Source organism: Aquarana catesbeiana, linkage group LG06 (genome assembly GCF_042186555.1).
Source record: "Aquarana catesbeiana isolate 2022-GZ linkage group LG06, ASM4218655v1, whole genome shotgun sequence".
In the NCBI taxonomy this organism is placed as follows: Eukaryota; Metazoa; Chordata; class Amphibia; order Anura; family Ranidae; genus Aquarana; species Aquarana catesbeiana.
The window spans coordinates 253,586,386-253,600,013 of NC_133329.1; the positions used below are offsets into that span (position 1 = coordinate 253,586,386).

A 13,628-nucleotide genomic window follows, 5' to 3' on the forward strand; every position below is an offset into this window, starting at 1 on the left:
TCTGAGTTGTATTAATTTGTCTCTAGCAGAGATAACCGTAGGTAAATATGAGGTTAGGACTACCTCCCATTGTTCCTCTGTAATTTCTGGTATAAGCTCCAACCATTTTTCCTTAAGTTTCCTTTCCTTTGGGTTCATCCTTTCAGCTAGTGTATTGTAGTATGTAGATATCATTTTTGTGTGATCTGGATCAGCAAGTAATTTTTACAGTTTAGAGTTCTCAAGGGACACTTCCCCCCTTCCAAACTGAGCATGGGCAGCATGTCTCAGTCTAGTAAACTGGTATTTCCATGTCTCTGGAACATTTAGTTCTCTTTTCAACTGTACAAAGGACTTTAGTTTCCCCTTATCATATAATTGGTGCAGGTATGTGAGACCAAATTTGGCCCATTTAAATTTATCCTACAGCTGAAAAAATTCATTCAAGCATGGGTTAAACCATAATGGTGAAGGTGAAGAGGGGTGTCCATTATATGTTTTATGCAGATCCCCAAAATCTTTTTGGCAGATTTAAGTATCTTACTAAACGCTTCAGTGGGCACTTCTTCTACAAAATAAAAGTTTAGTAGGGTTTCATAAAAGGTTACTGCTGCTTCAACTGCAACTGCGGCATTGTTTAGCTGTGGAAACATTCGCCAGTGGATAAGTACCAGTTGAGATGCTAGGTAATATAGGCGTAGGTCAGGTATTGCTAATCCCCCTCTCTGTATTGGTAGTTGTAAGATGTCTAGAGAGACCCTACCTGCCTTATTGCCCCAGAGAAAAGACGTCAATAAATAATTTATATGTTTAAAACATTTTTTGGGATGTAAGTCGGGGCATTAGAGAGTACATATAAAAATTTCGGGAGGAAAATCATTTAAAATAAATTGGCTCTACCATAAAGTGTGAGTGGGAGGTCCTTCCATTGTTGTATTCTGGCACTAAATGCTCTAATTACAGGCCAAAAATTGACCTCAATGAACGAATCTACCGGTAATTCGATCATTATTCCCAAGTACTTAAATTTATTTACAATAGCTAGAGGGCACTGAGGTGGGAGGCTCAAGTCTGGCTGCGGATCCAGTGTGAAAAGAACTAACTTGGAAACCAGAGAAATCCCCAAATTCCCGGATCAAGGATACTGCCTCTGATAAAGACACATCAGAATCTTTCAGGTATAGGAGCATGTCATCTGCATATAACGATACACGTTCCTCTAGTTCCTCAACCAAAAATCCCTGTAGGGTGTCATGTGTCCTGAGTTTGTCAGCCAGTGGCTCAATGGCCAGAGCAAATAGGAGAGGAGACATAGGACACCCCTGTCTCATTCCCCTATGGATTTGGAAGGAGTCAGAAATAAGCCCATTTACTCTAATGCTCACTTGGGGTTCCTTGTATAAAATTTTGACCCAGGATTTAGATTTTGGTTGGAATGGATACCAAAGGTGTAGCGCTTATATGTGAAGCATAATGCAACAATAAATATGAAACAAATTAGTAATATTATAATTATTACTCATTTGTTTCACATTTATTGTTGCATTTTGCTTCACATATAAGCGCTACACCTTTTGTATCCATTTCTATTGCATTTATCCAATTTGCTGTGTTAGCTGCTATGTCTCTTAGGCAGTGCAGAATTATTCATCACATTATAAATTTTGGTCCAAATCCCAATTTGCCTAGTAGGGAGAATAGATAGTTTCATTCTACGGAATCGACCGCCTTTTGGTGTTTAAAGACACTATCACTCAAGTGCCCTTATTCATATGTTGGATCTGCAGATTGACATACAATCTGCGTAAGTTCATTTGGGTAGAGCGGCCGGGTATGAATCCCGTCTGATCAGAATATATTAGTTTAAGGATCACCGACTTCAATCTACCGGCCAGTACTTTGGCCAGTATCTTGACGTCAGAGTTGATCAGAGAGATCGGCCTGTATGACTCGCATTCTAGCGGATCCTTCCCAGGTTTGGGGATCACTACAATTAAAGCCTCCCTCATAGATTCTGGTAGTATGCCTTCTTTTTATGCTGATATAATACTTTTAGGAGAGAAGGTGCCAGTCTCTCTGTATGCAACTGGTACCAGTCAGCCGGGAACCCATCCAGGCCTGGGGATTTACCAGGTTTGAAGGATGAGCTGGCTCCACTAATCTCCTCCAATGTTATTGGTTGCTCCAGAATATTGCTATCTTCTGGTTCTAGAGAAGGAAGGGTTACGCTGTCTATATAGTTTTCTAATTCCTGAATATTATGTTGTGTCTGTGTCTGGTATAGGGTTTCATAAAAATCCAGAAAGGTGTTTAGAATCTCACAAGATTCCCTTACCACGTCGCCCGTTGGTTTTCTGAGTTGCATTACCGAAATCTGAGCATTAAGCGGTCTTGCCAGGAAGGAGAGGAGGCGGCCACTCTTGTCATCGAACTCAAAAAAAGATCTGGACTGACGTAGTTGCTTTTTTACAGTATATTCAGTTAGAAGCAATTTGTATTGACATGTTTGGTCCTGCCAAGATTGGTATTTACCAGAAGACGAGTTATGTGTATATTCTCTTTGATCATCAGTGGCCCTGGTCTCAGCATCTCTCATGTCCGAGTTAAGGGCCTGGAAAAATTTCTCATCTCTGTGGCAAATACCCCTCTCATAGTTGCCTTGAAGGCGTCCCATTGATTAGCTATTGGTGTTTCCATCCCATTCTCTCTCCAATATTGGTCTATGCTTGTTTTACATTATATAGTAATGAATTCTTCCTGGAGCCAGTTTACATTCATTCGCCATTGTCTCCTTCCCCGTGAAGCATTCAGATCTAATGTAACCTCAAGAGGAGAGTGATCGGAGATAGCTCTAGGGAGATATCTGACATCCGATATATATGAGAGGCCATCTACTGATGATATATATATATGAATAGTAAATCTATTTGGGAGAGCGTTTTGTGGGTCTCGGAGTGACAGTAATATTCTATGATTCCAGGATTTCTCCGTCTCCATACATCTGTGAGCAGATAACTCTCCAACCAGGGAGATAGGATATGGCGAGAATCAGATATATTACCATGTCTATTCAGAGCAGCATCCGACACTGCATTAAAATCCCCTAGGAGCAATAGTGGGTCCTGTGCAATTAATACCGCTTCCTTAAGAATGTTATCTAGGATTTGGAAGGAGAAGGGGGGTGGAACATAAACACAAACCAACGTTAAAGATACATTGAACATTTGGCAGACCAATATAGCATATCTACCATTTGGGTCTAGTTTAACCTGTAAAATATTCTCTGCAGCCTTCTTGGTTACCAAAATAGCAACTCCTCTTGAGTAAGTGGAGTATTCAGCATGCAGTACTCTCATAATGTTAGCTTTTTTCAATGCCATAACTTTAGACCCCTGCAGATGCCTTTCTTGCAATAGTATGATATGTGGTTTATACCGCTTTATAAAGTAAAATATGAGAGATCTCTTCACCTTTGAATTCATACCATGTACATTCCATGATAACAATTTTATCTTAAACTGTATTTACGAGTAGATGAAATGCATGTAGTATATCTGGGGGAATTTCCTGTAAGCAAGGTCCTGAGTCGATATACTTCCTGTGGAGATTAGAACAAAGCGAACCAACAGCACACAGCACAAACCGGCACATAACATTAACTTTAACCCCTCCCAACCCTCCTTGCACACAACCCCAACCTGTTGTAAGCCTGAATCCCATAACCAAAAAAATTTTTTAAAGCAACCTTGGGGGGGGGGGGGGTCACAGGTCTCTAGCACTATCTGAGACACCACCCAGCTATGAGTGGTGCATCACCGAAAAGCTGGATAGTGTCCAACACTAAAAAAGTAAAAAAAGGAGAAAAAAACATGAAGTAGAGGAGAAAAAAAATGTCCAGCTGCAAGCCCTTACAGGTATAGCGAGTCACTATGAAGTTCAGCTATAACTGTGTCAGGTCAAACGCCCATTTGAGGGAACTTGCTTTGTATGCTTCACATTAAAGTGCTGCATGGTTTCCATTTCTAATGGGTCTGCAAACCGCCTTACAGGGAAAATAAAACAGTCTGTAAGTTAGTAGCTGTTTTGACCAGTACTCCTGATTTAGTAACTACAATCTTTAGCAGAGGGGCAAGTTATTATTAGTTTGCACGTGGTTCTGCTCTCATAAGTGAATGTTCCTCTCTGTCTAGCCAGGCAGAGGCAGTGGCTGGGTTTCAAAACAATGAGTCTCGTCTCTAGTTGCAACACAAAGTTTAGCTGGATAAAGCATAGCGTAGGTAACTGCTTATTTTCTAAGGCGCTTCTTCACCTCAATAAATTTGGCACGTCAGCGCTGCACGTCCACAGAAAAGTCGGGATAGAAGAATATTCTTGCATTGTCGATTTTCATAAGATCACCCTTGATTCTTGCTTGTTGTAATATCGCATCCCTGTCTTTAAAATTAAGAAACTTAAACAGGAATGGACGTGGGGGTTCCCCAGGTCTGGGAGGCTTTGCAGGGACTCTGTGAGCCCTCTCAATTGCAAACATTTTAGAGAATGATTTAGCACCAAATGTGCTGGTAAGCCAGTTTTCTATAAAGACCACTGGGTTCTTCCCTTCTGCTCTTTCCGGTATCCCCACTGCTCTCACATTGTTTCGTCTGAGTCTATTTTCCATGTCCTCCAAATGAGCAGTGTAGCCAGAGGAGTGAGACTGCAGGTGGTTTATTTCTCTCTGCAATGGCGCCACTTCATCTTGAGCATTGCTCAGCCTCCCTTCTAATGCAGTGGTGCGGTCATGCAGCTTCTGCATGTCATGTCTGACAAAGTTGATTTTTTGTTTAACCCCCTTAAGTTTGGCGGTCAAAGCTGTAATAGCTGTGTTACAGGAGGTGACTGCTGCCAGGATGTCTCTTAGGGTAGGTTACGTGGTATGCTCTGCTGAGCTATCAGTGTGCATGTTTGCAGGGAGAGGGGCCTGTGCAGTGGTTGTATTCATGGTCTCAGGGAGGGGAGCCTGTGTACTCACTGTGTCCCATATGTCTGTGTCTGTGGGATCCTCCTGGCATGCAGCCGCTGGATTGTCCATGTCCTCCTGCAGGGACCGGTCCAGAGTGGGGAGTCCATACTTAGAAGGGGTGTCTTTTACTCCAGGTTTAGAGAAAAGTTTTATTGCTGCCTCTTTTGCTAAGCACATGGTGCGGGCGCCATCTTGCCTAGCATGGTCCGCCGCCGATGTATTATCTTTTCCCCGCCGGGACATCTCTGCTGCTGGAGCCTCCGGTACCGGAGTGTAGAGCGGAGTGTAGGGAGCTTGTAGAGTCCAAGGATAGGCTTTGGAGCGGTCTCAGGAGCCTTAATCAGGATTTTTAAGGTGGATATTCAGCAGAGCTAGAGTTCTGTGCGTCCTACTCCATCAGCAGCTAGCCACACCCCAATAGCCATATGTTTAAACCTAGTTTTTCAGCAACATGTTGGTCGATAGGCATTGTATGCATCATGCAATGTGAATGTGAAGTGTTCTACATTGGTAAAACCAAACGACCCTTCTTCTGCCTTAACCCGGGACCATGTCTCCCTAATACATAAAAAAAGAATGGAAACCCCGATAAGTCGGCATATTGGCCTATATCACAATTTCGACAGCAGCAAAATGCACTTTTTTGCCTTAGAGCACATTCCCCCTGGAGACAGAGGAGGCGACTATGACAGATTGCTTCTACAGCGGGAAGCACGCTGGATGCATGATTTATCAGCTTTAAAGTATCCCAGCCTCAATGATGCCTTCAGTTTCAAATCTTTTCTTTAAGATATATTCCTTTCCTTTTTTCTCACTTATGTACATTCGTTCTTAGTTTCATTCATTTTATTTACTGATTTTCTCTATTTTCGATCAGTTTATCTATGACCTTAGTATTTGTTTACAATTATACTGACATTATATATATGTACATGTTCCCCCTAATTCATATATCAGGTAACTCATGATCTAGTCCCAGGTTGCCTACAAACCCATTCTTGATTCATCATTATGTTATTATTTATGTGCATCAATCTAATATTCTTTTTTCTATCCATGTGTTGCTCTGTCCCTATTGGCTCACACGGACGCCAGGGGCACCCAGTGAATCGAGCGAATAATCAATCGCTCTTTACCTGGGAGCCCTAGAGGTTTTAGCCCCATGGCAGGCTTTGCATGGATGTTATACCCTGTCTCACCCTACCAATCCATTGGCGGAATCAACTGTGTTGCCAATAAATTATATATTCCTTAACTAATGCCATTAGTATTTGCTTGCACATAGATTGTTCCCTTTTTCAAGATGGCGCTGCCGGTTTCTGCCATGACGGTTAGTACATTCTCGTACATCTCGTCAACTGGCACATGCGCACTCCAGGCTGTGATGCTCTCAGCGTCACTCCGTGGTGTTCTGCCTCTAATACTATCCACACAACTTCCCTTGGGCTTCTTCGCCGCACGTCTGCATCCCGGTTGTGACGTCAGATACCACCGGGATGGGAGGACTATAAGAATACGGTTTTACACCGCGATCCTCTGTTGCAGGCTTTTTATCAAACAGAGAGGGTACTTCTCTCCCACCCTCCACCATATGGACTGAAAAACCACTTTAGGTAGGTGTCGTTTATGTGCTTCCGCTTGATGTACTAAGTGGTCACATATACGGACCTAAATTAATGCTATATTATCCATTCATTAAATCTAGATGTATCTCTATGCATTTGCACCCCTTGGTGTTCATGTTTGATACCACATTAGACATCATCGGTTGATCTGATTCTAACTTCCCCATATTTCATTTTCCTATTAAGGACATGCAAATTCTCTGTCCTCCTGTGGCCATACTAGATGGGAACACATGGTTGAACAAGCTTGCTTGATGTCCTTCATTTCTGGTGTTTTCCATCAGTGATGTTACTATATCAATCCAATCTCTGTCTGATTTTTGGCAACCTGGGTAAGATCTATTTTTGACCCTTTCAATTCATGTATAATCTCATTCGATATGTTCATGTATATATACATATTAACTATCAATATTTTTACTTGTGGCTATCTCTGTATTCAAATATAAATTATCCATGTCTTTTTATCATTTATAGCACACCATACACTGTACCAAAACTCCTGAGGAAGCTCAAATGAGCAAAACATGTTGAGTGGTATCTATTGAATGGTGTTTTTTGCTCCAATTATTTGTTGTGTCATGTACAGAACTTAATGTGGATATTGATATCTTTTATATTGTTATGTTGTTTGCATCAATTGTAATAAGAACATTTTATGGATACCTTTAGAGTGTCTATTTACCTTATATTTTAACACCTTAATAGTCCTGGGGTTTGTTTACCCCACCTTCCCCTTCTTGTCCTTTAATATATGGGATGTGGTGTTTAGTTTGATTTTTCTGCTCTCATCATTGTTCTTGTTAATTGTTTGGGTGTTACTCACCTGTCACTGCTCGAGGGCAGTTACAAGTATCAAACTGTCTCAATTACTACTTTTTTTATGTCCCTTGATCGTTAGGGAAACATTTTCAATTGTATTTTCATTTTGTTACTTTGTGTGATCTAAAGTTTCCCAACCTATTTCCCAATTTTTTCAAATTCATTTTTACAACAACTCTATATGCACTCCCTAAGATCCACAAAAACTGCAAAAAAAACCCTGGTCGCCCCATAGTTTCTGGGAATGGGTGCCTCACCGAAACAGCGAGTTCGATGACTTTCTAAGACCCCATGTTGAAGGTCTTGTGTCTTATTTACAAGACACCAGTGACCTCTTCAGAATCCTTGATGGGATCTTCATCCCTAAGGGAGCCTGGCTGGTGGCCCTTGATGTTGAGGCCCTCTACAACTCTACTCCCCATGATTTGGGGGTGGATGTTGTGTAGGGCTTTATCTTTGAAAACCGTGAGGTGCCCAAGCAGTACAATAAATTTATTTTGGATCTGCTCAGATTCATTTTATCCAACATTTTTCTGTTTGGCGGCTCCCACTACCTCCAGATACAGGAGGTGGCTATGGGGACCAAATGTGCCCCCTCCTATGCCAACCTGTATCTGGGGGGTGGGAGCGTGATCTCTTTTTTAGGGACCATATGCAATCTTACTTTGAGCAGATCCCTGTTTGGAGACTCTTTATCGACAACATTTTCTTTGTCTGGCTGGGAACTAAGGATACCCTTCTCCTGTTCCTTGAGAGTCTAAAAATCAATCATTATAATATAAAATTTACATTTGTGCTAAGCCAACAGAAATTGACCTTTTTGGATGTCCAAATTTTGGGTAATGAGGATGGCAGCATCGGAACAACCCTCTATTGGAAACCCTCCGCGTGCAACTCTTTGCTCCACGCTGCCAGCTCTCACCCTTCATCCCTCATAGCAAGTGTGCCCTACGGGCAATACTTGGGATTAAAGCGAAACTGTAGTTCAGACTCAGACTTTGAAGGTGAAGCCAAGTTGCTGCAAACACGTTTGCAGCAATGTGGCTATAGTAACAAATGTCTTAAAAAAGCTTACATCAAGGCCAAAAACCAGAACAGAACTTCCCTCATACATGATCCAAAATCTAGTAAGGCAAACTCTGGTGTTCGCTTAATTACTAGATTTTCAGGTCAGCACCGACAGGTGTGGGACATCATGAAAAAGTATTGGTACCTGCTGATGGGGGATGAAAAGGTCTCCAAACCACTGAAACCATACCCTGAAATGACCTTTAAACTATCTTGATCCCTCAGGGATAGCTTGGTATACAGCAACCATATTTCTCAAACCGAGATCTCCAGGGAATCCAGTAAAGGCACTAGGCCTTGCCATAAGTGCAATTTCTGCAGGTTCATTCACGCTGCACGATGTATTTCTCTCACTAATGGCTGCATGTTTAAACCTAGTTTTTCAGCAACATGTCAATCGATAGGCATTGTATATATCATGCAATGTGAATGTGAAGCATTCTACATTGGTAAAACCAACCGACCCTTCTTCTGCCGTATCCGGGACCATGTCTCCCTGATAAATAAAAAAAGAATGGAAACCCCGATAAGTCAGCATATTAGCCTATATCACAATTTCGACAGCAGCAAAATGGACTTTTATGCCTTAGAGCACATTCCCCCTGGAGACAGAGGAGGCGACTATGACAGGTTGCTTCTACAGCGGGAGGCATGCTGGATACATGATTTATCAGCTTTTAAGTATCCCGGCCTCAATGATGCCTTCAGTTTCAAATCTTTTCTTTAAGATATATTCCTTTCCTTTTTTCTCACTTATGTACATTTGTTCTTAGTTTCATTCATTTTATTTACTAATTTTCTCTATTTTCGATCAGTTTATCTATGACCTTAGTACTTGTTTACAATTATACTGACATTATATATATGTACATGTTCCCCCTAATGTCAGGTACCTCATGATCTATTCCCAGGTTGCCTACACCTTCTTTAATCATCATTATGTTCTTATTTATATGCATCAATCTAATATTCTTTTTTCTATCCATGTGTTGCTCTGTCCCTATTGGCTCACACGGACGCCAGGGGCACCCAGTGAATCGAGTGAATAATCAATCGCTCTTTACCTGGGAGCCCTAGAGGTTTTAGTCCCATGGCAGGCTCTGTGTGGATGTTATACCCTGTCTCACCCTACCAATCTATTGGCGGAATCAACTGTGTTGCCAATAAATTATATATTCCTTAACTAATGCCATTAGTATTTACTTGCACATAGATTGTTCCCTTTTTCAAGATGGCACCAACGGCTTCTGCTGTGAGGGTTAGTACGTTCTCATACATCTCATCACCTGGCACATGCGCACTTCAGGCTGTGATGCTCTCAGCGTCACTCCGTGGTGTTCCGCCTCTAATACAATCCACACAGCTTCCCTTGGGCTTCTTCGCCACATGTCCACATCCCAGTTGTGACGTCAGACGCCACCAGGATGGGAGGACTATAAGAATGCGGTTTTACACCGCGATCCTCTGTTGTAGGCTTTTTATCAAAGGGAGAGGGTACTTCTCTCCCACCCTTCGCCATATGGTACTGAAAAACCACTTCAGGTTGGTGTTGTTTATGTGCTTCCACTTGATGTACTAAGTGGTCACATATATGGACCTCAATTAATGCTATATTATCCATCCATTAAATCTAGATGTATCTCTATGCATTTGCACTCCTTGAAATATCAAGATCTTCTTATCAAATCACTTGCTGGGTGTGATTTTTCTACCACTCAGATTCATGAATTGCCTTCAAAACCTGCAGTGAGGAATTTTCCTCTAGCATAAGATTTTTTGATTCTATCTTGAACCTACTTGAAGGTTACCTCTCATTCACTAAATGATAGCTTGGTGTTCACGTTTGATGCCACATTAGACATCATTGGTTGACACCTGATCTGATTCTAACTTCCCCATTTTTCATTTTCCTATTAAGGACATGCAAATTCTCTGTCCTCCTGTGGCCATACTAGATGGGAACACATGGTTGAAAAAGCTTGCTTGATGTCCTTCATTTCTGGTGTTTTCCATCAGTGATGTTACTATATCAATCCAATCTCTGTCCGATTTTTGGAAACCTGAGTAAGATCTATTTTTGACCCATTCTATTCATGTATAATCTCATTCGATATGTTCATGTATATATACATATTAACTATCAATATTTTCACTTGTGGCTATCTCTGTATTCAATATGAAATCTTATCCATGTCTTTTTATCGTTTCTAGCACACCATACACTGTACCAAAACTCCTGAGGAAGCTCAAATGAGTGAAACATGTTGAGTGATATCTATTGAATGGTGTTTTTTGCTCCAATTATTTGCTGTGTGGTGTACAGAACTTGATGTGGATATTGATACCTTTTATCTTGTTATGTTGTTTGCATCAATTGTAATAAAAACTTTTTTTATGGATACCTTTAGAGTGTTTATTTACCTTATATTTTAACACCTTAAAAGTCCCAGGGTTTGTTTACCCCACCTTCCCCCTTCTTGTCCTGTATGTTAAAGAACATTATCAAAAAAATCTTTATTTACAGTTTCAAAACTATATACAGTGCATATACTATTTGTACGGTAAATGGTCAAATCAATATTGGTAAACTCAAGAAAATCTCTTTCTAATACCTTTTTGTGGTGTATGAAACCTAGAGGCGTCAGCTCTTTTACATAGAATGGTACAGGTCTCACCATCACAAATAAAAACAACTTTATTTCTCTATTTAGGATAGTAGGTATAATCATACAAATTCTTCCTTTATACCACTGAGCCAGATATGCATCCAACTATTTTAGAGCTATTTATTCCAAACTGATAGGTCTTCAATCACAAAATAAAAAAAAATATCCTATAAGTTTTTGATTGAATTGAAACATGTAGATGCAGGCAGAGGGCAAAGGAATACTGCCCGCGTTTTCCATGCAGCTGTTCTTTCCCCCATTACTAACCTACTCTTGGTCTGCACTGTGTCTGTGTGTGGAGGAGGCTAAAGAGGTAGGGCTTGTTAGAGGCAGGGCTTTGCTTCCTTATGCCAAAGCCTCCACCAAGGAGATCAGTGAGCTGCACAATAATGACATCATCCATTTTCGCTCCAAATCTCCTGAGAAAAGTAGTCAAGGACAACAATGCCTTAGGTCTCACACTTCAGATGTACAGCTATGAGACTGTAGGCAAAAGAGTGCATTGGCACGCTCACATACAAGAAATTACAGTGATTTTTTTTTTTTGGGGGGGGGGGGGGGATCTGAAAACAAAAGGTCTGAAGGTTCTGTGAGTTTTTAGTGGGTGGGATTTCTGTTTTTTAGCCCACCTAAGCTGCTTGGCGATCTTAGGAAACAAATCTCTTTAAGACATCATATTCAACTTGGCAAATGGGTGGGAAATCATCTACTGCATCTGTTTACATAGGTGTGCTATGGCAATGAATGCCAGATTCATCAGCTGTGAGGATGTTACTAATTCAGAACGTATCAATGTTACTAAAATAATACATAGCTTTGTTAGAATATCCACTACTTGGATAACTGTGCAAATGCAGGAATGTAAGTTTGCCATTTTGTGGAAAACAACAAACATATTATAGGGTCCCCAGCTGAACACATGACAGCTAATTAATTTGCAATAATCTTGATATTGTTTAAGCAGCCAGACTCTAGTGCAGCAGGGATGTAATAGACTGTCTGCAAGAATATGCTCATTGATGCCCTGGAAACCAGTATTTTTACCTCTTCACAATTGCCCAGAAATAGCTGAAAGGTGGGTCCAGTGAAATGTATGGGTACATGCACCAATATAAACAAAGCATTCTTCAGAGAAAAGAAAAACGCACACAACAAACATCCATTTCATAGCAAATACAACAAAGCAGGCCCAGATTAATTTTGTACATCATTTTTTATTATGTGTCTCTTTACTCAACAGCCATATAAAAAAGTTTACAGAGGTGGATAATGTCTGCCATCTGTATCTTAGTTATTGCGGCTAAAGCTGCTGAATAATATTGAAATATGCCACCTCAGGTAAGGTGAATGCCAACAATAATTCTGAACAGAAGACAAACATGTTTCTGTTGTTGTGAAACTTTTTTATTACCATTTATTCAAAAAACCTTTTTGGTATAGTTTTAGAGTGGAACATGTTAGCATTTAGCACCATGATGTTTGATCTTTAAATTTCCTTTCTACTTTAGTGGTCTTGGCCAGCAATAACAGGAAAGTATGGAAAGCACCTTGAAAGACTGAATATTTTTAATCAATCTGTTCTGGACAAAGCAGTAAATAAAAACAGTATCAGTGGACTACATTCAGGAATCATGCCTTAGTTGTAATTTGTTGATTCATGGCTACCTTGTATTTCATTAGTTTGTTTGCCTTATCAAACCCTACCCATCCTCTGTCCATGATGAGGTAGTTGAATTAGGAAGTTCTTTATGCACGATGTGAACTTCATCTTGGTTAGAAAGATGGGTGGAGTCTGATGTATAGATTGATCAGTGCTTTTTAAATTGGCCACAAATGTAAAAAAAAAAGTACATCACACAGTGTTTTCAATAATGATTTTAACCTTTTTATAGCACCATTTAGATGTTTTCAAAATATGAAATTTGTACAAAAAATAGAGCAAAAGCATTTAGTTTGTGTTATTGCAAAAAAAAAAAAACAAAACAAAAAAAAAAAACAAAAAAAAAAAAACATTAAAAATTTTTTTTAGCCCTCTCTACCAAACTATCCCTTTTCATTAATGGTTGGAAAATAAATTATTGCAGTTTTTCTTTCGAGTGACAAAATTTCAAAGGGATGCAAACGGAGTGAAGATCATTTGATGTGGTTTAAATTTCAGAAATATCCTAGATTACAAAAAGCATACAGGGCCGACTTCAATTCCAAATTCTTGATCTGGTCCACCGATATCCATTGGTGCAATATCTACAATAGGTAGCCTCATTGTTTTGCGTGTTCTGTATTCAAATACTGTTCGACCCCATTCTCCTGTGTGTTTCTGTTGCCAAAACAATAGGAAAAGGTCAGCAGATCAATGTATCGATATTTGTTATATGTATTATATTAGTATAAAGCAGGTCATTAAAAGCTAGTAAATAGTCACACACTTCTACATAAAAAAATCCACTGGTGTCTGCAAGGGTTACT

At 40.2% G+C, this 13,628-nt stretch overlaps 1 protein-coding gene across 2 annotated transcripts in view; it reads right to left on the bottom strand.

Moving 5' to 3' along the window:
• Positions 1–13,139: 13,139 nt before the first annotated feature.
• The window catches only part of COL3A1 (collagen type III alpha 1 chain), a 120,469-nt gene continuing 119,980 nt past the window's right edge, over positions 13,140–13,628 (bottom strand). For both annotated transcript variants that reach the window (XM_073633216.1, XM_073633215.1), the window contains one exon: positions 13,140–13,479. In XM_073633216.1, coding sequence (XP_073489317.1) covers positions 13,333–13,479 — 147 coding nt within the window. In that variant the 3' untranslated portion in view covers positions 13,140–13,332. The remainder of the gene's footprint in view (positions 13,480–13,628) is intronic.